Consider the following 27,872-nt stretch of genomic DNA (forward strand, 5'->3'; position numbering starts at 1 on the left):
GATACCATTAAAAACATTCATGATTCATGGGAAGAGGTAAAAGTATCAACGTTCACAGGAGTTTGGAAGAAGCTGATCCAAACCTGAGGGGTCCAAGACTTTAGTGGGGGAAACAACTGCAGATGCGCTGACTAGAGTCAGCAGTAGAACCTGAAGATGGGATTGAGTTGCTGGCACTTTCGTGATAAAACTTTAATGAATGAGAAATTGTTTCTTATGGATGAACAAAGAAAGGTGTTTCTTGAGATGGAATCTACTTGTGAAGATGCTGTGAAGATTGTTGGAATGACAACAAAGGATTTAGACTCGTTACTTAAACCTGGTAGATAAAACAACCGCAGGGTTTGAGAGGATTGACTCTAATTTGGAAGTTCTACTGTGGGTAGAACAGGTGCATTGCGTGCTACGGAGAAATTATGGAAGCAAGTGTCAGTCACTGCAGCAAACTTGACTGTTGTCTCATTTTAAGAAATTACCACAGCCCCCGCCCAACCTTGAGTGCCTTCCGCCTCAGCAGTCAGCAGCAGTCAACACTGAGGCAAGGCTCTGCCAGCGAAAGGAGTCTGACTCACTCGCTGGGGCTACAGATGCCGGTTAGCATTTAGTAGCAATGAAGTACTTTTTTTTCCTTATCCCAGGGTCGGCGTTATTTAGTCATAAAGCAAGGTCAGCACAATCATCAGGCAGGTTTAGACTCCGGAATCGATGCTGTTTTACCACGTATTTCACTGGCTGCTTTGGTGTGGCCTCTTCTCCCCCTTTAGTTGTGGACGTTGTTCTGTCAGCCTTCAGGGGGGTTTCTGGGGTGTTTGGAATGACTTGATAGTTACCCGGTTGTGTTTGTGGGACAAGATGAGCCTGGGGATCCTCCTCCTCCTTCACCATCTTCCTTTCAATAAGTTCCTTCTAAATTCAGATCTGTACATTGTTTTTTCAGACCTAGTGTTACTCCGTACTTAATAGGCTGCAGTATCGCACAGAAGTAACAGTTACATGCGCTTGGAAAACAAAGCTCATCTGACATCATTGCAATATTTCCTTTATTGTGATGGTCTGCAACCGAACCCAGGGTATCTCTGAGGTGTACCTGTATATGGTTTGATGTTGGCTTGTGACAAAACCCGAATGAATTTTATCCTAAAGTTACTCTTTTTTTTTCCACAGAGAATGTCTAAGCACACGGATGCCGCAGAAGTACTGTTGGAAAGAAAAGGTTGTGCAGGAGTGATAACACTAAACAGACCAAAGTTCCTAAATGCGCTGAATCTTAGTATGATCCGGCACATTTATCCACAGCTCAAGGTTTGTAATTGCCCTAAAGAAATTATATGGATCCTTTTAAAAGTGTATCTCAATAGAATATTTCTGGAATTCTCTTCCATAGAATGTCTGGGATCAGCACCCAAGCCCTGTTGATTTCTTGTCTTCCGGGCTTTCCCTGTGTGATTATCTCGGAGCCTCCCTAGTGACAGGGAGGCCTCCTGAGATATCCCCTTCCACTTTCACATAGCTCCAACTTTCTGACCTTTTAACCAGGGATACTGGTTTTCTTGGGACGTAAGTATAGAAATCAATTTCCTTACATGTGATGGCTTTTTTTTTTTTTTTTTTTTAATATATGAGACAGGGAGAGTGAGAGAGAGCGCACATGCAGTGGGGAGAGGGAGAAGGAGAAGTCGACTCTCCGCTGAGCAGGAAGCCCGATGTGGGGCACCATCCTGGGACCCTGAGATCATGACCTGAGCCAAAGGCAGGCACTTAACTGACTGAGCCACCCAGGCGTCCTCCTCGTCCCCACGTGACAGCTTTTTGACAGCTGTTTTTAAACTGGTTGGGCAGCCTTAGAGGAGGCCATAAGCCTTACTCCTCTAAGTGAACTGCGTGGTGTAATGGAAAAGCATGACTCACAGCCCAACTACTTTGTTTAATACTTGGATTTCTTTTTATTAACTGTGTATCTTGGCATGTTAATCTTCTGTCCTTCCTTTTCCTCAGCTGTGAAAGGGGGTTGATTACATCTCACATGATTGTTGTGGCAATATAGTGAAGTAGTGTGCCTCACATGGTCAGCCACAAAGACTAATTCTCCCCTGCTTACCGGTTTCTTAATTTTTCATTTGATGAGTCTCTTTTTCTAACTGTGTGTCTGTTTGGGACACTGTATAATATGTCTTTAAATGTAATAAAGAGAAATGGGCCAAGACTTTCAGATTGGAATTAGACCAGTGTGGAGGAAAGTAGAAACTTCACGTTAGAATGCCATATTTCTGTTAACATAGTCCAGTATTTTATTAGCCTTTCTCACAGCCACATCTGTTCGGCTACATCTCTTCCAAATGTGTTTCTATTTCTGTTCTCAAGAGTAGTATTTATAGAGTTCCTGTTAATTTTTCTCTCTCTGGTTAACCGGTTTTTTAGTCTGTTGTTTGTCTTTTGAATTTCCATTGGCTCTTGACTCTTTCATCCTACTTACTTGTTAGCTGTCCTTACCGACCTCAGATCACTTCAAGACTTGATCATAGCCGTGCTTTCACTTTATTGCCTATAAATTTGTCAGTGGGACAAGAGCCCTATGTCACCGCAATAGAAAGGTTCTTGCTCTATTTTTTCACCAGATTTATAAGCTTCTGTAACATATTTTTAAGCTCATTATTTTTTTCATTTTCATCTCAAAGTTGTCATGGTAAAGATTTCAGATGCCATCATGTAATTTGGATCACAAAATGTATTCATCTAGTAACTTGTTGAAATAGTCTGTAATTTATGTCAGAAAAGAAAATGAAGTTGGGATCCATTCTTTTGGATGTACTTTATAAAGCTTGTACTTTGTGTGTACTGATATATAGCTATCTATATAGATGTTTATATGTACGCATATATATGCAAATAGATTTTTTTTACAGTTTGTATTTATAATATGCTTTTACCGTCTTCTTTTATATTTGGCTAGAATTGGGAACAAGATCCTGAAACTTTCCTGATCATTATAAAAGGAACTGGTGGAAAGGCTTTCTGTGCTGGGGGTGATATCAGAGGTAAAAACTACCCCCCGCCCAATCTCAGTGTTTTTTTTCCCCCAATAGATTGACAGAACTAACAGGACATTTTTGTAATACTTTGTAATTTGCTTTACATCTTAGAATTTTTTTTTTATTATAATGACTTAGTCATTGTAGTTAATATTAGAAAAATGAAAATAACATTTAAAAAAAAACTACATATGTACCCTTCATATATCCAATTTCTCCCTGAATCATCCTAAACAAATGCCCAGCTATGCAGTGTGAGTCCACTTATTATTTTAGGTTAGCTGGTATTCAGCAATTCGGTTTGTCATATAACCTGACAGTCTGGCCATATTGTGACTTGTCATTCTCCAGATATGACATTCCTTCACATGTTTCCTTAACCGTGCCCGTGCGTACCCCTAGTGCACAATCCCAAAGCGAGGATGTACTTAATTATAGAATTCATCCTGTTGTTAATACATTTTTACAGCTGTTTAAGTAAACATGCTGAGATGGGATAAAATGATTAATTTTCCTTTCTAGTTCTTTAGGTCAATCTGTATACATTTAAGTATTAAAGACAAATGAGAGAAGAAATGTTTGGTCTCAGGGTCAAAGTCATGTACTTCTCACCACCACTGGTTATCAGTATTTTGTATGTACTGAAAACATTTAGTATTTTGTTTGTTAGGGAACTGGTAGAGTCCAGCAATGGTTTTTTTCTTTGGGTTTTTATTTTGTGTCTGTTTGTGTGTATGTGTGTGTATATCTGTATATCTATATCTACATGTATATACACATGTATATACAAATATAGTTTTTTTTAATATTGTGTTAATGGCAGTATGGTTTAGATTGATCTAGATACCAAATTTACAAGTTTACATAAATCATGATATTTGTGGGTTATTTTTTTAAGATTTACTTATTTATTTATTTGACAGAGAGAGAGAGAACACAAGCAGGGGAATAGGGAGAGGGAGAAGCAGGTTTCCCTCCAAGCAGGGATCCCGATGCAGGGCTCGATCCCAGGACCCTGGGATCATAACCTGAGCTGAAGGCAGAGGCTTAACTGACTGAGCCACCCAGGTGTCCCAACTGTTATATTTGGGATGGGAAGAAACAAGCTTGATTTCGGACATAATTTCAGATACCTATTAAATTTATGGTAATTGAATTTTAATTTTTAATTCCATCAATTTTTATTCTATTTTTAATTTTTCAATTGCTTAGATTTGTTAACTGAGTTGTGTTTGAGTTTGTTTTGCCCACTACATGAATATTTTTAAAATATTGTTTTCCAACATGGAGCTAACTTTTCTTCTGGAGTTGGGTCTGTGATCTTGTTAGTTTACAGATGGGCAGAGTCTTATGTATTGTTTTTAGCTTCTTCTAACTGAGCTATTTTTCCATATAGGCCTAACTTTATATTGATGTTTGGAAGTACAGTTACAAAGTACAGATTTATTTTAGTCAAAGTGTATAAAGCAGTGGTCTTCGGTTCCAGAAAATTCAGTTGCTTTTAAGATCATAGTCCAAGATGATAAATGGACACTCAGAAAAAAATTTTTTTAATGTGATTATGAATGTCATTTAATTTTAACTTCTGTGGAATTAATTGATTAGAATAAAAGAGGAAATCAAAGATTTTTGAGGTAAAAGAGCTTCATTCCATTAGCAATATAATTTGCACTCTTGTCCTTTTAGAATTGCTGAATATGAAACAAGAGATGAGGGTTTGGGGATGTGCATGTATCAGTGAAAACCCCAGAAGGACAAAAATAGACACTAGATCTTTCTTTTAAAAACCAGGAAAAGAAGTGAACATTTGGAACATTTTGAAGGAAGATATATCAGACTTCTAAAATTAGTCTAAAAATCTATAGTCAACAATTTTTATGTAACTCTAGCCCATAGAAGAAGAAATATATTTTATTTTAATTTGTATTGTAATCAATAATTCTCATAAGATTTAAAGACAGGAAGGCATATGAGCTTCCATACACATATGAGCTTCCATACACATACAGTGTATGGAAGAGAATGGTTTGATAATAGTCTTACCATTGACTGGAATAGGAATACAGTAGATGCTCAATAAATGTTTCATGGTGAAATGAACGTGGCAGAAATACTTAACTAGATGGATATATTATAGAACTATGAGTGTATGTACACACATGCACACAAATACTTATATTTTTCTGTATGTATAATGTATTTTGTCTTAAGCCATATTACCATTGGAAATGTATATCCAGTAAATGTTTATTCAGGTGCTACAGAAAAGAGTCAAAATGAATTTTGTAGCAATATGTAAGTTCTAAATTAGGTATAACAATTTGTAAGAAGTCCTTAGGAACTTCTGCCTTGAAGTTTTGACATTAGGCGATGGCTCTAGGGCTAACTGTGTCTGTGGAATGGACACTTCAAAACTTTTAACAAACCATTCTAGAGTTTCCCCAGTACTTAATATCACAATATTTTAAATTTATTCTCTTTGACTGTATTAACTAGAAAGCACTTTTTTTTTTTTTAAAGATTTTATTTTTAAGTAATCTCTATACCCACCATGGAGCTTGAACTCACAACCCTGAGATCAAGAGTCAGGATGCTCTACCAACTGAGCCAGCCAGCCGCCCCACTAGAAAGCACTTTTAAAAAAATTTGTAATCCGGGGCCCCTGGGTGGCTCAGTGGGTTAAAGCCTCTGCCTTCGGCTCGGGTCATGATCCCAGGGTCCTGGGATCCAGCCCCACATCGGGCTCTCTGCTCTGCGGGGAGCCTGCTTCCTCCTCTCTCTCTCTCTGCCTGCCTCTCTGCTTGCTTGTGATCTCTGTCTGTCAAATAAATAAATAAAATCTTTAAAAAAAAAAAATTTGTAATCCTTTTTTTCCTTGCCTTCATTTTTTTTTTTTTCTTATAGTAATCTCCGAAGCTGGGAAGGCAAACCAGAAGATAGCTCAAGATTTCTTCAGAGAAGAATATACACTGAACAATGCCATTGGTACGTGTGTTCCACTGAGAGCTTTGAAAATGGAATCAAGAAATAAGCCACGCAGTATTAATTGTTAAAAATGTGTCAGTAGACACTCTCGTTTGCTTTTTTATATACTATGTCAGGCATAAATAAAGCTGATAATTTGGCTCATTCCCGGACAATTCACACTTCAATATTAGTAAGCTATATTTAATTACTCTTTGTCCTACAACCAGTATGAAAACATGGATTCTGATCGTATGACTGACTTTCTTGGAAAACAAAAACTTGGGTCTCTGTTTTCTATGTAAAATGAAATATCATTTCTTAATGAAAGCATTTTCATAGTTGATGTTCCAGAGTTCACTGGAATTGAAGAAGTACTTTTATCAAACGTGTATTTCAAATGTTAAATTGCAGAGAATAACATAATAGTTATGTACCCATCAGCCAGAATTAATAGACATTAATATTTTATTTTTGCTTGACGTTTTAAGATTTATTTGAAAGAAATATAATACTACAGGTTTTAAGCTTCAGTCCACTTTGGTGCTTTCCTCAGTACCACTTCTTTTTTTCTCTCCCCAGAAGCAACCATTATCTCTCCCCAAGAAGTAATCATTGTCATTAATTTTTAGTGTATCCTACTAGACCATAGTTAGTATTGTGACATACTTATGAACAAAAGTGCCATTACTCTGTTTTTGAAATTTATGTAAGTAACGTTTTACTGTATATACCACTCAAAGTTGTTTTCTTTCTTTCTTTCTTTCTTTTTTTTTTTTTAAGACTTATTTATTTGACAGAGAGAGAGCACAAGCAGGGGGAGTAGCAGGCAGAGGGAGAGGGGGAAGCAGGCTCCCCACTGAGCAGGGAGCCCGATGTGGGGCTCTGGGGCTCGATCCCAGGATCCTGGGATCATGACCTGAGCTGAGGGCAGATGCTTAACGAATCGAGCCACCAGGTGCCCCTCAAACTTGTTTTTAATAACATGGAATGTAACTGTTCCATAGTATTGTGTATTCTGAATACAGAATATTAATTGATATTTTAGGTTTTTTCAAATTTTTACTAGTACAGATTGTTATGTATGTCCTGTGAGTGTCTATGTACAAAAGTTTCTCTAGAAATAATAGAAGTAGAATGAATGGACCATAGTTGATATGTCTTCAGTTTTTTCCAGATTATTCTCTAAAAGATTTTCTTTTCTGCATGTCTTTCCATCATTTTTTCTGTTAAACTTTGTATGTCTGATATTGTGACTTTAATTTACATTTCATTGAATATTGGTAAGATAGAAGGTGTTTGTGTTAAGTTATCATTTAGATTTTCTTCTCATCCTTTGTTCATCTTAATGTTGGATTGTTTGTGTTTTTCTTACGATGGTGTATGTCTTTATATATTCTGGATTCCTCACTTATGTAGATTGTATGTACTAGAAGAATACTTCTCTCTGCTACTTTAAGTTAACTTTTGGTATATACAGGTTTTTATTTGATGAGTTGAAATGTATCCATTGTTTTCCTGAATGATTTTTGCTTTTTTGCATTTGAAAAAAATCTAATTAATAATGCAGGTTTTTAAGATGTTTCCATATTTCTTTTAATAGCTTTGGTATTTTGTTACTTTAAGTCTTTAACGTACTTGAAATTATTTTTTGCATGTGACATCATTTAACTTTTATTTTTCAACCAGAAAGCCAGAGGTTGTAATGCCTTTTATTATAAAGTTCATGCTTTTTTTACTGATTTTAGTGATACCTCTGTCGTACATCAAGTTCTTAAGATGTGACTTCATCTGTTCTGGGCTACTTTGTTCACTGGTCTGTACTTAAAATGAAACTACAATGTCAGAATTATTACAACTTTGATATGTTTCTGTCTGGGAGTTTAAGTTGCCCTTGTTTTCTTTTAGAATTGTCTTGGCTGCTCTTGGGGTTTTGATCTTCTGAATGAGTTTTGGAATTATTTTTTCTGGCTCCACAGAAGATTCCGTTGAAGTTTTGATTGGGATGACAATTATAAATTAATTTAGGGTGAATTGACATCTTTCACATTGAGTCTTCTCATCTATACATACAGCTTATCTCTTTATTTATGCAGACTTAAAAACTTACAGAATCATAATTTACATACTGGAAAACTCACCCATCTCAAATAATTCAGTAACTTTTAGTAAACTTGTGTGACTGTCACCCTAAACAATTTGGGAACTTTTAACCAGATTTGAGTTTTTATGTCCTTTAATAATGTTTTGTAACTATCCATAAATAAGTTGCTGCCTGTTTTTTTTTAAGTTTTATTCTTAGGTAGCTTACTTCTTTTTAATTAGTATATTTGATGGTAATTTTACTGTCACATTTTGTAATTTACTGGTCTTGGCATATTGAAGTACTTTGGATTTTAAAGTTTGTTCTTACATCCTGCAACCCTGCTGAAATTTATTCTGATGATATTTCTGTAGATTCTCTTGGCTTTGCTACACAGGCAGTTATTCCATCTGTACGTATTTTTTTCACTTCTGTCTTTCCGGTCTTTATATTATGACTTTTCTTATATTTTGGCTGAAACCTCTATTGTAATGTTGAATGATTGTGTGTTGTCTTATTTCTGACATCCATAGAAAAGTTTTAAACTTTCAATTTTTAGTATAATCTTTTTGTAGGCACTTTTTTACCAAGTTACAGATATTACCTCTATTACTAATTTGTTAAGGGTGTTTCATTTTTTATATTCAGTGGTAGTGGTGGTGCTTATTATCTGCTTGAACATCCACTTTCTTTGACTTTTTCTCTCCCTTTCTTGGAAGGAATTTATTGACTTCCTCGCTCAGCAAATAGTTTTTCTAGTTACGTTTTGTTAATCTGAAAGCTCTTTAGGATGAGCTTTTATGCAGGTAGTCCATTTCATAAGTTATGTGGGCCAGAATTTATTTCCGACTCAGAACATCACATTTGCTCACAATCACTGGCTGTAGCTTCACTAAGCTATTGATTTTGAGTTTATTCTGGCGCTGGTGTTTTTTGTTTTTTGTTTTTTTAATTATCGTGTTATGTTAGTCACCATAAAATACATCATTAGTTTTTGATGCAGTGTTCCAAGAGTCATCGTTTATGTACAGCACCCAGTACTCCCAGTAATTCGTGCCCTCCTTAATACCCACCACCAGGCTCGCCCATCCCCCTACCCCTCTCCCCTCCAAAACCCCCAGATTGTTTCCTCAGAGTCCCGTCTCTCATGGTTCATCTCCCCCTCCGATTTGCTCCAATTCAATTTTCCTCTCCTTCTCCTAATGTCCTCCATGTTATTCCTTATGCTCCACAAGTAAGTGAAACTGTATGATAATTGACTTTCTCTGCTTGACTTAATTCACTCAGCATAATCTCCTCCAGTCCCTTTTACATCCATGTTGATGTAAAAGTTGGATATTCATCCTTTCTGATGGCTGAGTAATGTTCCATTGTATGTACGGACCACATCTTCTTTATCCATTCGTCTGTTGAAGGGCATCTTGGCTCTTTCCATAGCTTGGCTATTGTGGACATTGCTGCTATGAATATTGGGGTGCATATGACCCTTCTTTTCACTACATCTGTATCTTTTGGGGTAAATACCCAGTAGTACACTTGCTGGGCCATAGGGTAGCCCTATTTTTAATTTCTGAGGAATCTCCGCACTGTTTTCCAAAGTGGCTGCATCAGTTTGCATTCCCACCAACAGTGTAAGAGGGTTCCCCTTTTCTCCACATCTTCAACATTTAATGTTCCTGCCTTGTTAACCTTTGCCATTCTAACTGGTGTACAGTGGTATCTCATTGTGGTTTTGATTTGAATTTCCCTGATGGCCAGTGGTGATGAACATTTTTTCATGTGTCTGTTAGCCATCTGTATGTCTTTACTGGAGAAGCGTCTGTTCATGTCTTCTGCCCATTTTTGGATATGATTATCTGTTTTTTTGGTGTTGAGTTTGAGGAGTTCTTTATAGATCTTGGATGTCAGCCCTTTGTCTATGGTGTCATTTCCGAATATCCTTCTCTCATTTTCCGTGGGTTGCCTCTTTGTTTTGTTGACTGTTTCCTTTGCTGTGCAGAAGCTTTTTGTCTTGATGAAATATAAAAAGTTCTTTTTCGCTTTTGCTTCCTTTCCTTTGGAGATGTGTATTGGAAGAAGTTGCTGTGGCTGATGTCGATGTCTGGCACTGGTGGATTTCCTTTGTTTAGCTTTGAACTTGGATGTACATCACAATTTTTTTTTTCATAGAATTACTATGTATTTGAAGTAGAGTGGGGAAAATAGGCTATTTCTTGGTTTAGCTCAGTGAGCCAGTTTGAATGAACTTCTCTCATTTCTTTAAGTCTGAAATTCTACATATCAGATTTACTTAGAGTGGCTTCTTCATGTGGCTAATGAGAACTTGAGTGGGACTAGTGTGAGCAAGAAACTGAATTTTAAATTTTACTTAATTGTCATTTTAATTTCAATAATTATATTTGGCTAGTAGCTACAATATTAGTACAGTTATATACTAAATAAAAGGAGATGGCAGAAAACTTCTAAGAAGTATAAGGAGTTTGGTTAAATATTAATATACAGAGGGAAAGCCTTCAAGGTTTAATTTCTATACCTTATAATGATATATTTTGTTTAATAAGCAATGTGACGGATTCTGGCTTTATTCCCTGCATCAGTTAGCTTCTAATATTTTATATCTGAAATATATATATAGCTGAAATGGGGTGTGTGTGTATATCTCTATCCCAATCAATAGAGAAATAAATTTATTTCTGTAGTTTTTAGGGAATTACAGTTTCCTAAGGAATTAAAGTTCAAGATTGAAGGGAATTATAATTCATGATTGAAGGCTATGGAAGTTGTGAACTTGCAGATTTGAAATTAGGATGAAACTCATTCCAGCATTAGGACTTGATGGTTTGGCAAACTAGAAATATTTACAGAACTGCTAGATGGATTGAAACTGCAGTTTTATCCTTCCACATTGCTTGGGAATATTACTCAGACATAAAAAAGAATGAGATCTTGCCATTTGTGACAACACGGATGGATCTAGAAGATGTTATGCTAAGTGAAATGAGTCAGAGAAAGACAAATACCATATGATTTCACTTACATGTGGAATCTAAAAATGAATAAACAGCAGAAACAGACCTGTAAATACAGAGAACAAACTGATGATTGCTGGAGGGGAGGAGAGTGGAGGGGAAGTGAAGTGGGTGAAGAGGGGAGTGAGCAATACAGTCTTCGCGTTATGGCATGAATAAGTCACAGGAACAAAAGGCACTGCACAGGGGATATAGTCAGTACGATTATAATGGCGTTGCATGGTGACAGATGGTAGCTGCACTTGCGGGGAGCATAACATATATAAACTTGTGGAATTACTCTGTTGTACACCTAAAACTAACATTGTGTGTCTACTATACTTCAATTAAAAAAAAAAAAAGTCCAAAACTGAAGCCAGAAAAATTGAATTTTTATATTGGTCTTCAGTAAGGAAGTAATATTGGCAACAAGCAGTAACAGAAGTTCAGTGATTTACATTTTTGTTATATTATAAGCAACTTCCCCTCTCAGAGGAAAAAGAAAAAAGGGAAAGAACACAGTAAAACTTTACAGAATTTTTGAGCTGAACGGCACTTCTGAGGCCATATATTAAATCTCATTATTTAAGAGATGAGCAAACTTACTTATAAGTCATATGCATATATATGATATGCACATAAACATTAACTTGTGTGTGTATGAACGTGTATATACCTAATGCTAGTATATATATTGAATTGCCAGTACGTGTGTGTGTGTGTGTGTGTGTGTGTGTGTATGTATCTCATGCCAGTATACATATTGAATATAGTGGATTTTCCAGTTAATGACAATGATGAGACTGGAATCTGTGTCTTCTAACTCCCAGTCCTTGCTTTTTACTGTATGTGGCACTTCTCTTTGTATTGAAAATAAATTATGTTCCTTAAAATACAACTGTGTATATAAATACCCATGGCTTAGAAGGTAAATCTTAATTATATTTTTCAATAGCTGAGCTATAAAAGGCTTTCATTTGTTTTAGATTGAAATGTTGAGTTGTTAAATGATAATAGTCAAGATTGTGTCAGGATTGACATTTTGAAAAGATCATATTTCTGAAGCCATATATGTAGCCTCTTTGGTATTTCTTTCAAAAATTTCCTAAAGATAATATTCAGGGTTCATGTAACATGAGATTTTTGGAAAACTGAATGTATTTTAAACATCATAATTAATTATAGCTCTGGGTTTTGTTTTGTTTTTTAAGGTTCTTGCCGGAAACCGTATGTTGCTCTTATTCATGGAATTACAATGGGTGGGGTAAGTAGACTGTCTTACTCTCCTCATTGATATGTGAGTTTACTAAAAATAAATTAATCATTACTGATCAGAAGTGAGGCCATGAATATAATACCATAGAACCCACTGAAACAAAATCCTGTTTGGATTTTGGATCTTTGCAGGTTTTGGATATAACATTTGCTTTTAACACTTTTAGATGATCGTCATCCAAAAGAATATGTTCTTAATTAAGTTATACGCTACTTTAGTGTCTTGAATTAGCAAGCTTTTTTAACCAACAGAATGGATTGAATTTTCTGTTACGTTGTTACAAAGAGTCCTTTTTCTACTTATAAGTAAATTGATGGTTTACTTATAAGCTTGCAACTTCTTCAGAAAAGAAACTGGAATGTTAAGGAATTTTTAGTCTGAATCTTGGGGATGTGTTTGCCTAACTTTAGTCTATTGCACAAAATCTCGCCTTAGTGAAAGTGTCTGGATACCTATGAAGTTCTCTGAAAAAACTGTATTTCTTATCAATTGACAAAGTATTTCTTTTATGTCTGTATAATTACAAAGAAGTCTTAAATGTTTCTGGCCATGAATAACTTGATGTAGAGTTGGAAAAACATGAAATAATGACTGGAAAGGGGAAAATTGTATGATACTAGCTATACCAAAGACAAGCCTTTAAGGAAGTGAAAAGTCAGAATGGGTCTTCGTGGCAGGAAAAGGTAGGATTTAGATAGGTAATAGGAGGCTGAAGGGAAGAATTTCAAAGATTCCATGTTCAAAGTTTCAGAGATTAGTCAGTGGGAATATTAAGAAGTCCCCCTCTTTTTCTGATAGAACCAAACTAGATAAAGCCTCTTGGGCACTGGGAGTTGCATAGATCTTGCATGTCATTATGGGAAAGGATTCCACTAGCAGGTGTGGTTAGAAAGCAGGATCGGGGGCAACGTGTACCTCTTGGCTTGTTAACTATACAGAACATGAGTGGATTGTGCTTTCTTTGTCAAGGAAATGTTACCATGAGGAAAAGACTGAAAAAAAAAATAATCCCTGAAAAAATATTGCAGAATAGGAGGAAGGAAAAGAATTGAAATTTGAAGGAACAGCTGCCTTGTGAATGTGCAAGGAACCTGGAGAAAATGAAAATAAAAACAACATTGGGCATACTGAATAACAGTGAAAAGATACTGCTTTCATGAAATGGGAAAGACAGCCCATCAGGAGACGGTGAGCTCAGAGGAGAGGGCAAAAGGGAACATAAGGAAGGGTGAGGGGAGTAGCAAAACTGACATTCCCCTCAGGCCAATAGATTAGAAGGTGAATTTAATATTCTAGATTATGAAGCTGTATCTGTGGAGGACAAACTTGAAAAGCACTAACTGTAAAAGGACAAGGATGAACATGGTAAGAAGAAACATTTTGAGGTAATGAATGCAGAAGAAGGATATTGGGAACCCAACAAAAGAATATTTCATGGAAAGTAAATTAAGCACTTGGAATAAAAATAATGACCTCATATAAAGATGACTTTCTTTAATTTAAAAACATAAACAAAACAAAAACAAAAAACTCTCAAACCTGCACTATATATAATATATATAATTAAGGGAAACACACTCTTTCAGTGGGTTGAAAAGAGATCCACATTTAGATAAAAGCTTAGGTAAGTTTTTCTAAATTACAAGCTTTAAGGGAAAAAAACCTATAAGTGTTCAGGCCAGGGAGTAGGGGTGAAAGAGTAGTTAGTGAATACAAGTTATATGCCAAGGAATGTAAATCAATTCTGGTTTCAGAGTTTGTTACACTAAGTGCCAGAAGTTAATGGATTGAGAAAGTTGTGAAATAAAGTTGTTAAGACGCAAGAGTTTCCTACCCAACCAAGTTGCCATTTAGTATAATTGTAAAGGAATATTTTCAGAAAGGAAAGGGCTTAGAAAATATGTTGCTGACATACCATTGTTGAAAATTTTTCAGTCAGTACTTGGTCTAGTTGACCAAAAGATCACTCAGATTTAATAGCACAAGACTAATGTTGATATGAAAGGAATGGTGAACTGCCCTTTGTACTATCAATGAGCAGAAATTCCATTTTTCATAGGAGCCTGAGAAGAGTTATGGCTCTGTCCTATTGCATCTGAGTGAATTGGCTGTGCTTTTTAGCCTCCAGGGTATCTGTCAGTTGGTACAGTGGTTGCACACATTCCTATTGATGTTACAGTCAAGAACACTCCAGTTGTTTCTAAAGAGAAGACTATAGTAAAACAGATCAAGATAATGTCTTGAATAGAGGGAGTAAAGGTGATGCTGCTTCTTTCTAGTGGTCTGTTTTCTCTATTTAATGAGTATGAATGACCTTCAAAATAAAAATGAAAAAGAAAGAAAATATACTTCATGTTAGCCTTAATGAGAATACCACCAGAGAATTAAGTTTTAGTGCCCTAAGGCAGTGGTTTTCAAGGTGTTATTTTTGCACTAGCAGTATCAGCAACATTTAAGAGTTTGATAGAAATACACATTCTGGGGCCCTACCCCAGAGTCAGACTCTAAGGGTGGGGCCCAGTGGTCTGTTTTAACAAGCCCTCCAAGTGATTCTGGGTCATGCTAAGTGTGAAAACCATGGCACAAGGCATCCATTGTATGTCATGAATTAACTTCTCTCATATTTGTCCTGTGTTTCTAGAATGGTACCAGTTATGTACCATCCTTGGGAAAGTTGACAAAATAGTCAAGTCATGAGAAATCCCTTAATGAAAACGGTTCTTTTATATTACATATTATCAGCCCCTTCCACCCTCCAAAAAACCCAACAACCCGAATGTGTCTTTTCTCCCATCAACTCTGCCCACCAGCATGCTTTGCAAATACTCTATATGTAATTCATTCTTAGAGTGAAGTTCTAATCCATTTTGTGACCATCCTAAATACTACTATGATTAGATGTGATTTCTTCCTCCATTGACTTCTGGATTCAATCTGTACTTCAAATTTGGCGTTTATACTTTGTTATTATGAAATATGCCCAAATATGTTAGAAGGTCTATAAGGGCAAAGGCTGTCATTGTCCTCTTTTTTTTTTTTTTTTTTAATTTAAACCATCTCAACAACCAGGAATGCACAGTATTTATTTATTTATTAAAACAGTTCCACTTTAAGTAATGGACATCTTATGTATCCTTTGAAAATGTGAAGTTTACAGACTTGAACCAGTTCTTTCTTTTCTTTTCTTTTTTCTTTGTAGTGGTATTTTGAGTGTATCATGGTTTTAAAGGCTAACTTTTCACATCTCAATTCAAACTGTGCTTAATCTAAGACTCTTAGAGAACTCTTCCTTTTGAAAATATAATGCTTTAGGGCCGTCTGGGTGGGTCAGTGGGTTAAGCTTCTCTGTGTTCAGCTCAGGTCATGATTTCAGGGTCCTGGGATCGAGCCCCGCATTGGGCTCTCTGCTCGGCAGGGAGCCTGCTTCACCCTTTGCCTGCCTCTCTGCCTACTTGTGATCTCTCTCTCTGTCAAATAAATAAATTAAAAAAAAAAAAAAAAGAAAAGAAAATATGATGCTTTAAATATTGGCTTTCAACCTTGGCTGCATTTTAGAATCCCTTGGGATACTTAAAAGTTCTAGTGCCCAGGCTTTACTCACTTCACAAAATTATTAAATCAGGTACTGGAATGGGACCCTGGTGTTTTGAGAACTCTTTGGTGATCCCAGTGTGTAGCTGAGGTTATGAACCTCGGATCTACTAATGATTCTTAACCAGTGTGTGGGTCAGGATTATCTGTGGACCTTCAGAATCCCCTGGGACATTGTTTTTCGCGGGTTAGCTGTATCAGAATCACTTGGAGGGCTTGTTGAAATGCACGTGACCATCCTAAATACTACTATAATTAGATGTGATTTCTTCCTCCATTGACTTCTTCTTTCACCTTCATTCCAGTTTAGTCCCTTTGAAGTGTGGTCCAAGAATTTGCATTTCTAAAAAGTTCCCAGATGATGATGCTCCTGATAGTGGGGGTGACTCACTTTAGGAACCACTACCACAGGTGCTGAGAACATGTAGTGTGTTATTAAAAATCCTTTATTTTCAGAATTGTTAGTATAATTTTAGTGTTATATAAAATTGTTTCATATAAATATATCTTTAAATCCTAATACAGAAGTATAGAATAAGAGCAAATATGGCTTAAGGTGTACAAATGGTAATTGTTTATTCTTATCTTGATACTGATCAATAAATCGGTTCTCATAACGTAAGAAAGAATTTTGTTAAGGAAACTTGAACAGTCCAAAAGATGGCACCATAGAGCTTTTTTTTTTTTTCTTTTTACTATAGAAAAAGTTTTTTCTATCAAGGACAATAATAGTTTTTACCATCTTTTGTTATCTATCATGAAGAGTAAATAGCACAGTGCTTAGTAGACGGGATGGCTAGATTCCATTATGTTTCAGATTTGAACATTTACTCAATATTTTGGTCTTTGGTAAAGTAAAAAAATGAATGTTTCTTTTTAAAATTTTCTTATTTTTATTTATTTTTAATTTTTATTAATTTTTATTTTTTTCCATAGCCCAGCTACCCTCTCCCTACCCCCCTAACCACCCAGCAACCCTTAGTTTGTTTTGTGAGATAAAGAGTCTCTTACGGTTGGTCTCCCTCCCCATCCCAGCTTGTGCTGCTTCACTTGGTTGGTCACAGTTATTTAAGGTTATGTCATTCCAGTGTTTCTGCAAGAGATGAACAATTTTTTTGAATAAAAATGCAAAAGAATAGTTCATTCTGTTTTGTAGAAAGATTTTTAATTCCTTTCCCTTTTATTTTAAATATCTGAATTCATATTTTCTCAAGTTAATATATATAGAAAGACAAATGATTAAAAACCAATATTACTTTTAGGTAGATATAGAACAGAACAGTGTTTAAATTTTTACTCCATATGCTTAGTACCACCCATATTTCCCTCTCAACTGAACTCGATTTAAAGAGCTTTCAGATTTCTTCCTTTCTACTTTTCTCCATTCCTTCGTTTCCCCTCTCTCACCACAATGCATTTTACAATAGAAATCAGGTTAACTCCACCAAGCCAACTCAAAACATGGGTGCAATATGGTATTGTCTCTCTCAAAGTGGTAAGATGCTGCTGGCAAAGGGCTTTGTGATCAAAATAATGGAAATTTTAAAGTTCTGTTTTTTGGGGGTAAAGATTTTATTTATTTGACAGAGACACAGTGAGAGGGAACACAAGCTGGAGGAGAGGGAGAAGGAGAAGCAAGCGTCCTGCTGAGCAGGGAGCTCGATGTGGGGCTTGATGCGGGGCTCGATCCCAGGACTCTGAGATCATTACATGAGTCAACTGAGCCACCCAGGCACCCTGGAAAATTTAAAGCTTTAAGGCATACTTTAGAAAGGGGTATTTTCAAAGTAGTAGAAAAGTGGGCATTGGAATGGGAATAGTGAGTGTAGACAATACCCCGGTGACTTTGTGGGACACAAGCTAACCACGTGGAAAATTGACTAGTGATCAGTTACTGAATCAGATTAAGTTTAATCACTCCTAAATGTCATTGAGATGTCCTTTTTTAATGAGGAGAATTGATAGTCCTCAGAAATTAAATTATATTAAGGTCCTGCAAAGGTCTCTGAGGAAATAGTTGCATCTTCAGTTTTAAAAGGTATTCTGTTTTAGTGATATTTGATATTTTTGATATTTAGTGATATTTGAATTGACATTTTAAGAAATGATTTTAATTATAAAATGCTGGGTTTTTTGGTAATACTTTTTAGTTACTTAAGAACCTGAGCCCTTACGAAAAAAGAGATGCAATGATTTTATTAACTAAAGATTTTTGAAGAAACTTTGAGTTCAGCTTACTTTGGTATACCTCACCCCACCACCGCCACCATCATTTAATATAGTACTCTTTAATGTGTTTACATTGTATAATGAAAACACGGAGACATGCGTGGGCTATGCCATTTTTTAAATTTATTTTATTTTTTTTATGAGAGAACAAGCACAGGGAGGGGAGGGGCAAGGAGAGAGAGAACCTTAAGTGGGCTCCATGCCCAGCTCAGAGCCCGACATGGGGCTCAGTCTCATGACCCTGAGATCATGACCTGAACCAGAATCCAGAGTCGCCTGCTTAACAAGCTGAGCCATCCGGGTGCCCTTAGGCCTTGACATTTTTATTAATTTAATTTAATTAATTTTTTGAGATTTTTATTTGAGAGAGAGTGAGAGCTAGAGAAAGAGAGCACGCACACGTGTGAGTGCGCACACACAGGGAGAAAGAGAGAAGCAGTCTCTGCTGAGCAGGGAGCCCAATGTGGGGATTGATCTCAGGACCCTGGGATCATGATCTGAGCTGAAGGCAGATGCGTAACTGACTGATCCACCCAGGTACCCCAAGACCATGCCATTTTTAAATGGAAAATCCAAGAAAGCTTTCAAAAGATGAAATATGAAGCCATTAACAAAACCTTGAAAAAGGCTTATATATATGCTAAGCTACTCTCTCTCTAAAAGAATGATTTTAATTTTTTTTTTTTTTTAAGATTTTATTTATTTTACAGACAGAGATCACAAGTGGGCAGAGAGGCAGGTGGGGGTGGGGGGAAGCAGGCTCCCCGCTGAGCAGAGAGCCCGATGCGGGCTCGAGACCTGAGCCGAAGGCAGAGGCTTTAACCCACCAAGCCATCCAGGCGCCCCTAAAAGAATGATTTTAGAATGACCAACCTTTGTCCAGTGAGTCGGAATATTTTGATGATAGACATAAGAATCATAATTATTATGATTAGACATAATGTTTATTGTCCTTTTTCTTCAGGTTTTTATTGACTTGTAAAGTTGTAATATACTTAAAGTATACAATGTGATGGTTTGGTACACAAGTACATTGTGAAAGGGTTCCCATCTCAGACCTTATTCATCTTATAACTGAAACTTTGTACCCTTTTACCAGTCTCTTCCTATTTTCCCCACCCTCCAGTCTCTGGCAACCACCATTCTACTCTGTTTCTATGAGTTAGACTGTGTTTTTTTTTTTTTTTTAATTTTTAAAAATGTTCCACATGTAAGTGATACTGTTCAGTATTTGTCTTTTTCTCTTTGACTCATTTTACTGAGTGTAATGCCCTCCAGATTTCATCCATATTGTCAAAAATGGCAGGATTTCTTTCTTTTTTAAGGCTGAATAAAATTCCAATACACTAATACATACACACACACTACATATATATACACTATATATAATTTATATTTATATTTATATATATATAAATATATATATATTTATATAAGTATATATATAAATATATATAGTGTATATATATGTAGTGTGTGTGTATGTATTTATGTATACATCTCTCACACACACACACACACACACACACACATACATTTTCTTTATCCAGTCATCTGTGGGTAGATGTTTTCATAACTTGACTGTTGTGGATAATGCTGCAGTGAGCATGGGAGTATAGATAACTCTTGGAGATAGTGATTTTGTTTTCTTCCGGTATTGTCCGGAAGTGGAATTGCTGGATCACATGGTGGTTCTAGTTTAATTTCTCAGTGAATCCCTCCATACTCTTCTTCATAGTGACTGTACCAGTTTGCATTCCCACCCATAGTGTACTAGGTTTCCCTTCTCTTCACACTCTTGCTAGTATTTATTATCCCTTGTCTTTTTTTTTTTTTTTTTTTTAAGATTTTATTTATTTTTTTGAGAGAGAGACAGTGAGAGAGAACACATGCACAGGAGCTGGGGGAGAGGGAAGTTCACCGCTGAGCAGGGAGTCTGATGCAGGACTTGATCCCAGGAGCCTGGGGTCATGACCTGAGTGAAAGCAAACGCTTAACCAACTGAGCCACTCATGTACTCCCTTGTCTTTTTGATAATAGACATTCTAGCAGGTGTGAGGTGATATCCCAGTGTGGTACTGATTTGCATTTCCCTCATTTTACTGATGTTGAACACCTTTTCGTGTACCTTTTGGCCATTTTTTGTGTCTTCTTTGGGAAAATGTCTCTTCAGTTTATTTTTTAATCAAATTGTTGGGGTTTTTTGCTATTGAGTTGTAGGAGTTCCTTGTGTATTTTGGGTATGAAGCCCTTTTTGGATATATGGTTTGCAAATATTTTATCCTAGTCCATAGGTTTTTTTCATTTTGCTCGTGGTTTCCTTTGATGAGGAGAGGCTTTTAGTTTGAGTAATCCACTTGTTCGCTTTGCTTTTGTTGCCTTCACTTTTGGTGTCACATCTGAAAAATCTTTGCCAAGACCAATATCAAGGAGTTTGCCCATGTTTTCTTCTAGGTGTTTTATGGTTTCAGGTCTTATATTTTTTAATCCATTTTGAGTTGATTTTTTGTGTATGTTGTAAGATGGGGTCCAGTTTCATTTTTTCCTATGTGGCTATCCAGTTTTCCCAGCATCCTTTATTGAAGTAACTGTCCTTTCTCTATTGTATATTCTTGGCTCCTGTGTTGAAAATTAATGGGCCATATATATGTGGCTTTATTTCTGGGTTCTCTATTTTCCATTTGATCTGTGTGGCTTTTTTTCTTCTTCTTCTTCTTCTTCTTTTTTAATGCCAGTGCTGTTGTGTTTTGGTCACTACAGCTTGTAATATAGTTTGAAATCAGGAAGGGTGCTGTCTCCATCATTGTCCTTTTTCAAGTTGTTTTTGGCTCTTTGGGGTCTTTTGTGTTTCTGTACAAACTTTGATTGTTCTATTTCTATGAAAAATGCCATTGGAATTTTATTAGGGATTGCATTGTATCTGTAGGTTTCTTTGGATGGTATGGACATTTTCTTTTCTTTTTTTTTTTTTTCCAAATGACTAAAAGTTTATTTTATACATTGGATATACATAAGAAATACAAAAAAAAAAAAAAAAGTACCAAAGAACAGACCCCAAACTAGGGATAGTACAGACATTTTAACAGTATTCTTCCAATCCATGAGCACAGAATATTTTTCCATTTATGTGTGTCTTCTTTAATTCCTTTCACCCATGTCTTAACAGTTTTCAGTGTATCTTTCAGCTCCTTGTTAAATTTGTTTCTAGGTATTTTCTTCTTTTTGATGTAATTGTTAATGGGATTGTTTTCTTCTCTTTCTGAAAGTTTGGTGTTAGCATGTAGAAAAAATACAATTGGTTTCCATGTATTAATTTTGTTTCCTGAAACTTTATGAAATTATTTTATTCTAATAGTTTGTTTGAGGGGGAAGTCTTTGAAGTTTTCTAAAAGTAGTATCATGTCATCCCTAAACACAATTTTATTGCTTCCTTTCCAATTTGGATGCCTTTTTTAAATTTTTCTTGCCTAATTGCTTGGGTTAGGACTTTAGTACTATGTTAAGTAAAAAGTGGCAAGGGCGGATATCCTTGTATTGTTCTCCATCTTAGAGGAGAAGCTTTTAGCTTTTCACTGTGGAGTATAACATTAGCTTTGGGTTTGTCACGTATGGCCTTTATTATGTTGAGGTACATTCCATCTATACCTAAATTGTTGACGGTTTTTATCATGAAACAATGTTGGATTTTGTCATATGTGACTTTTCTGTATCTATTGAAATGATCATATGATTTTTATCTGTGGAGATGATCATGTGACTTTTATCCTTCATTTTGTTAATGTGGTATGTCATATTGATTGATTTGCATGTTTTGAACCAGCCTCGCATCTCAGGAATAAACCCCACTGGATCATGGTATGTGATTCTTTTAATGTAATGTTGATTTGAGTTTGCTAGTATTTTGTTGAGGATTTTTGCACTGTTCACCAAGAGTATTGGCCTGTAATTTTTGTTTCTTGTAGCATTCTTGTCTAATGATAGATACTCATATTGCTAGGTCAGCTTGTGTATGTCAGGGTGACCTGATTTCAGATACATCAATATAACTCACATACAGATTGGGTTCTGTGATTTTTTTTTTTTTTTAATTCAGTTTAGTTAACATGTATAGTACTAGTCTCAGGGGTAGAATTTGGTGATTCATCAGTTGCATATAACACCCAGTGCTCATTACATCAAGTGCTCTCCTTAATGCCCATCCCCCAGTTACCCCATCTCACTACCCAACCTCCCTCCAGCAACCCTCGCTTGTTTCCTGGGGTTAAGAGTCTCTTATGTTTTGCTTCCTTCTCTGTTTTTATCTTATTTTTTCTTCCTTTCCACTATGTTCATCTGTTTTGTTTCTTAAATTCCATGTATGAGTGAAATCATATGGCATTTATCTTTCTCTGGCTCTTATTTTACTGAGCACAAGGCCCTCTAATTTCATCCACATCATTGCAAATGGTGAGGTAACATTCTTTTTGATGGCCGAGTAATATTCCACTGTGTGTGTGTGTGTGTGTGTGTGTGTGTGTATCCCATATCTTCTTTATCCATCATCTGTCGATGGATAGTTGGACTCTTTCCACAATTTGGCTATTGTGGACATTGTTTCTATAAATACTGGGGTGTATGTGCCCCTTAGAATCACTATTTTTATATTCTTTGGATAAATACCTAGTGGGCTCTGTGATTCTCATTTGTCCTTTGCAGTTTTAGGGAGAAGCTGCCAGTTGCAAGTGTGATGAAAGTAGACTTGAAGTTGATATGCAAAGGTAAAGGGTTACCATCAGGACTAAAGAAAGGTACTGCAGTGCATTTGCCCTGGGAAGTAAAAATAAAAAACTATATTGACAGGTGAACTTCTCTACAGAGAAAGCAATAAAATTATACTAAAAGTGGAAGAATAATTAGAAAAGAGAATATGAAATAGTAGTAAGACTGCAGGGGCTGTGCAAGGAAGAATTAGGAAATTTCCCTTGGATATTTCTAAGTGTGTAGAATATGTGCTTATATTTATTCATTTTTATCTGTATTCACTGTTAACTTTCTCCAAGTGTAGATGATTATATTCTTTTTCTTGCTAGAGAGGGGTAAAGTCTCCTTCTCTCCCTTGGTACTCTATGATTTCCTTCTGCCTTATTAGGGGAGAGTTAGGCTGGCTTTTAGCTGCACAATTTCTGATCATATATCATATATATATATTTATATGTGATATGTATGTGTTATATTGGACACATGTACGTGTACAATTATAAATATGCATATATTGGGGGATGTGCTCATTGAGGTAAAAAACGTTGAGTGTCAATCTAGGAGGTGTGTATTTTCAGGTTATTTCAAATGTATGCTTTAATTATGACATACTAGAATTTTTCTATTTCCTGGATTTAAAAAAATTGAAACATAATTGACCTATAATATTGTATTAGTTTTAGGTATGTCACATAATTATTTGGTATGTGTATATACTGCAAAATGATTACCACAGTAAGTTAACATCCATCACCACACAGGGTTAACAATAATCTTTTTTTCCTTGTGATGAGAACTTTCAAGATTTACTCTTTTAACAACTTCCAAGTGTCCTCCTGGCTTTTTTATTAAAAACTATGCCTGAAGAATAGTAGACTGTTAACATGTAAATATTTCTACTTCAGTTATTTGTTTCTACTGAATATCCTTTATATCCAAATATAATATGAAGTATGCATCAACAGCAGGAGGGAAATTTTCATTTCGTGCTGATCTCTGCAGTCTATTAAAATACATTAACATTATATAATCAGTATATTAGTATCATTAATATGCAGTACTAGCCTATTAATGCGAGAAGCACAATAAAGTCTTTGTTTTTACTGTGGAGGCTGCTGGTCAGACTGCAAATCTAAGGTATGTGGTCCCAGAGATATATTATGAAACTTATAGTCATGATAGTAACTTTCATATTGTAATGAAATTATGATGGAAACCTATTTAAATTTCTAACAAAAATGTGTACCTATTTCAAAGCTCTACTTATAATCCTGAATGATGATGAGAGACGACTCTCCCATACTCTGATACTGTGATGCAGTGTTCGTCCTGGGCAAGAGCTTCCTCATTGTCCCTGATGAGAATTTAAACCCATGACCCTTTGTGTGAGCCTTAGTCACATCACCCCATTGTGTGCCTTTCTGAGTGAGTTGCTTTCATAACTGTGGTTGTTGGCTTTGTTTACTTTGTAACATTTATTTTTAATTAAAAACTTTTTGTGAAGCAGCTTCAAATTTTACAGAAAATACGCACTAATAATACAGAGAACTTTTACATATTCTTCATATTCCCTGTGATTTCTACATTTATCATTCTTTCTTCTCTCCTACCTCTATGAAGAATTTCTTTTTAACCATTTGAGAGAAAGTTGAAGACATGACAACTGTTGTTAAATTGTTCAGTAGGTATTGTCTAAGAATAAGGACACCAAAATCAAGAAGCTTAACAGTAACCCAGTACTGTTATCTGGAACATTTCTTTTTCAAGCTCCTAATTTAATTGTTCTACAGATGTCCTTGTTTGTTTACTGGGGGGTTAATCTTGCCATTAATATAAATTATGGAGTGGTTGACTTTATCTTAAGTTAACTTTAAATATCCTTGTAATTATCAGAGCACCTGTGTGGCTCAGTCGCTTAAGCATCTGACTCTTGATTTTGGGTGAGGTCATGATCTCAGGGTCATGGCATCAAGCTTGTCCACGTGCTTAGTGGGGAGTCTGCTTAAGATTCTCTCCCTCTCTCTCTGCCTGCCACCCCTACCTGCCCGAGCTCTTGTGCATAGCAGCATGTGCATGAGCACTCTCTCTCTCTGTCTCTAAAATAAACAAGTAAAGCTTTAAAAAATCTTTATCCATTTTTTTAAAATGTTGCTTTTTGTTTCAAATAGTATATTATCTGGAAATACAGAAATGATGCTTATTTCTAATGGCTAATTAACATAATTTTGAAGGATTTAACTGTGCTTTTAATTATAATAAGTTCTTTTTTAAAGCCTTAAATAAAGCTGTGCCAGCCATTTCCCTTTACTGAGCAGTCTAAAAATTCATCTATGTCTGTTAATTAAAAAACAGTCTTGGGGCGCCTGTATGGCTCAGATGGTAAAGCATCTGCCTTCGGCTCAGTTCATGATCCCAGGGTCCTGGGATTGAGCCCTGCTTCTCTTCTCTCTCTCTGTCTACTGCTCCCCCTGCTTGTGCTTTCTTGCTCTGTCAAATAAACAAAATCTTAAAAAAAAAAAAAAAAGAAAAAGAAAATAAAAGTTTTAGATTGCCTAAATTTTGCCTCTTTTTAAAAAAAAGATTTTTATTTATTTATTTATTTGACAGAGAGAGATTACGAGTGGTCAGAGAAACAGGCAGAGAGAGAGGGGGAAGCAGGCTCCCCGCTGAGCAGAAAGCCCTATGCAGGGCTGGATCCCAGCACTCACCATAGCACACACCCTCCCCAATGTCCATAACCCCACCACTCTCTCCCTACCCCCTTCCCCTGGCAACCCTCAGTTTGTTTTGTGAAATTAAGAATCTCTTATGGTTTGTCTCCCTCCCAATCCCATCTTGTGGAAAATTGTTATTTTTAGAAGTTAATTGAATTCGTTTCCTTTGACCCAGTAGTTTTACTCCCTGGTATATACCCAAACAAAATGTGTGCACTTACGCACCAAAAGACTTGCATGAGAATGGTCACTGAATCATTATTTGCAGTAGCTCAAAGCCAGAAAGCCTAACTCGCTATTTATAGTAGAATAGATCAATAAGCTGTTTATTCGTCCAAAGGAATGCTGTACGATGAAAAGTGATGGCTGCACACATGAATGAATCTCACACAGAAGTGGCTGAAAGACAAGTAGTATATACTCTGTGATTCTGATTATATCGAGATAAAATCAGAAAGCATAAATCTTATTTTGTTGGAAGCCAGGGTAGTGGTTGCCTGAAGGATGGAGGGAATAATGACTTACAGGGTACATGAAATAATTTCTGATCATTTTTATCTACATTCTGGCTACATGGGTGTGTTAACTTCGGGGTAATTCCTTGGACCTGTATACTTACCATTTGTTACTATTTGTGTATTTTTGAATGTGTATTATATGTCAATTAAGAAAATTTTTTTAAAAGCCAGTGTGGCTGACCTGAGTCAAGTGAGGAAAGTAGAGAATTGTAAATTCCAAGATCAGGGAGCTAGAAAGGGCCCAGGCCATGGCCTTATCAGCCACGAAGAGTAATTTTGGTAATATTGTAATGGGAAGTTACTGGAGAATTTTGGGCAGGAGAAAACCCTAACCAATATACACTTAATAATCTTACTTGGCTGCTACGTAGAGAATAGACTGTGGCAAGAATGGAAGCAAGAGCGCCAAGCCCAGGCAGGAGATCCTAGTGACTTCAGCTAGGGTCGTGACAGTGGAGATGGGAACTGTGGACCGATCCAAAGTATATTTTGGGGTCAGAACTATAAAGACCAGTTCATAGGTTAGATTAAGAAATTAGAAAGAGGATGATGCTAAGGTTTTTGGCCTGAGAAGCTGGGTGAGTGGTGGTGGTATTTACTGAGGGAGTAGCACATTTAAGGAGGTATCAAGAGATTTACTTCTGATGTCTGAACATTGAGAAAAGTACTAGAGGTTTAAGTGGAGACATTAAGTAGGCAGCTAGATGTAAAATTCTAGAGAAATCAGGATGGCGAAATGATTTTTGAATCTTTAATGTTATGGTGCTTGAGTTCCTGGGCTCTTGGAAGGCATCATGCGGGAAGAGAATCCGAATCCGGAGTGAACCGAGTGCAGGTGAGTGGAGTAGAGGGATGACCCGATCATTGGTGGGGGCAGGTCGCGTCTGTGTGTCAGGGAGAAGAGAAAGAGCAACTCCTGTGACGGAAGGAACATCAGGCGAGTAGGTGTCTCAAAGTCACGTGTTTCCTGAAGTGGGGACGAGGCAGCTCCGCTGCATGCTGTGAGATGCCCAGTTTAGATGAGCGGAGATTCGAGTAGTGGGTTCGGCGGGATGCAGGGGGAGAGTGTTTGAGGAGAGTTAGGAATTAGAATGACATCTTACATTTGGGGAACGAGTCTGCACAATGTAACCGTTAATAGAATAAAATTGAAGACTTTGAAGGCTTTTTCGTCTAGCAAAGGGTACCAGCTCAGATTAATGGTTAAAAAGTGTGTAACAGTAAATATTGTAAGTTCCAAGGGGGACTTATTGTAAACAATCTATAGTGGGTTCTTTTATATAAGATGCAAAAATTAGCTCTGAATCTGCCGCAGAGTTCCTACATCCTTTTCAGTGCTGATCAGCGTTTATATTCTTAGTACCTCCAAGTGCGGTGGCTAGCATTTTTTCCAGCCTTCCTCTTAATTAAAAGGTCTTTAAAATTGGCTCTTAATGGTACTTGTGTCAAGTATCTCTTATTCTGAAAGCTCATTATTAATAAGTTCTTTCTAAAATCTTAGTCTTTGATTTCGTTCATTTTATCAGTTATGGGTGAAATAAAATGTGTTATGTAATACAAGATAACTGAATCTGTAGTTTCTATGTCAAAAAATACGGGGCTCGTAAGTTTCTTTGTCTTTTGATTTCAGGAGGTAGATAAAGCTGGGCTGTTAAATGGTTCTCTTGCCAGACAAGGGATGCTTCAGAAGATGTGGTGGAGGGGCTGGTCCGGAAGCGCAGTG

At 36.3% G+C, this 27,872-nt stretch overlaps 1 protein-coding gene across 2 annotated transcripts in view; it reads left to right on the forward strand.

The window, feature by feature from the left end:
* HIBCH (3-hydroxyisobutyryl-CoA hydrolase) overlaps positions 1 to 27,872 on the forward strand; it is a 94,295-nt gene that overhangs the window by 24,271 nt on the left and 42,152 nt on the right. For both annotated transcript variants that reach the window (XM_032860231.1, XM_032860232.1), the window contains exons 3-6: positions 1,165 to 1,302; positions 2,951 to 3,035; positions 5,934 to 6,014; positions 12,296 to 12,348. In XM_032860231.1, the coding sequence (XP_032716122.1) occupies positions 1,165 to 1,302; positions 2,951 to 3,035; positions 5,934 to 6,014; positions 12,296 to 12,348 (357 nt within the window). The remainder of the gene's footprint in view (positions 1 to 1,164; positions 1,303 to 2,950; positions 3,036 to 5,933; positions 6,015 to 12,295; positions 12,349 to 27,872) is intronic.

Source organism: Lontra canadensis, unplaced genomic scaffold, assembly GCF_010015895.1.
Source record: "Lontra canadensis isolate GAN:19392208 unplaced genomic scaffold, GSC_riverotter_1.0 scaffold18, whole genome shotgun sequence".
Taxonomy (NCBI): Eukaryota; Metazoa; Chordata; class Mammalia; order Carnivora; family Mustelidae; genus Lontra; species Lontra canadensis.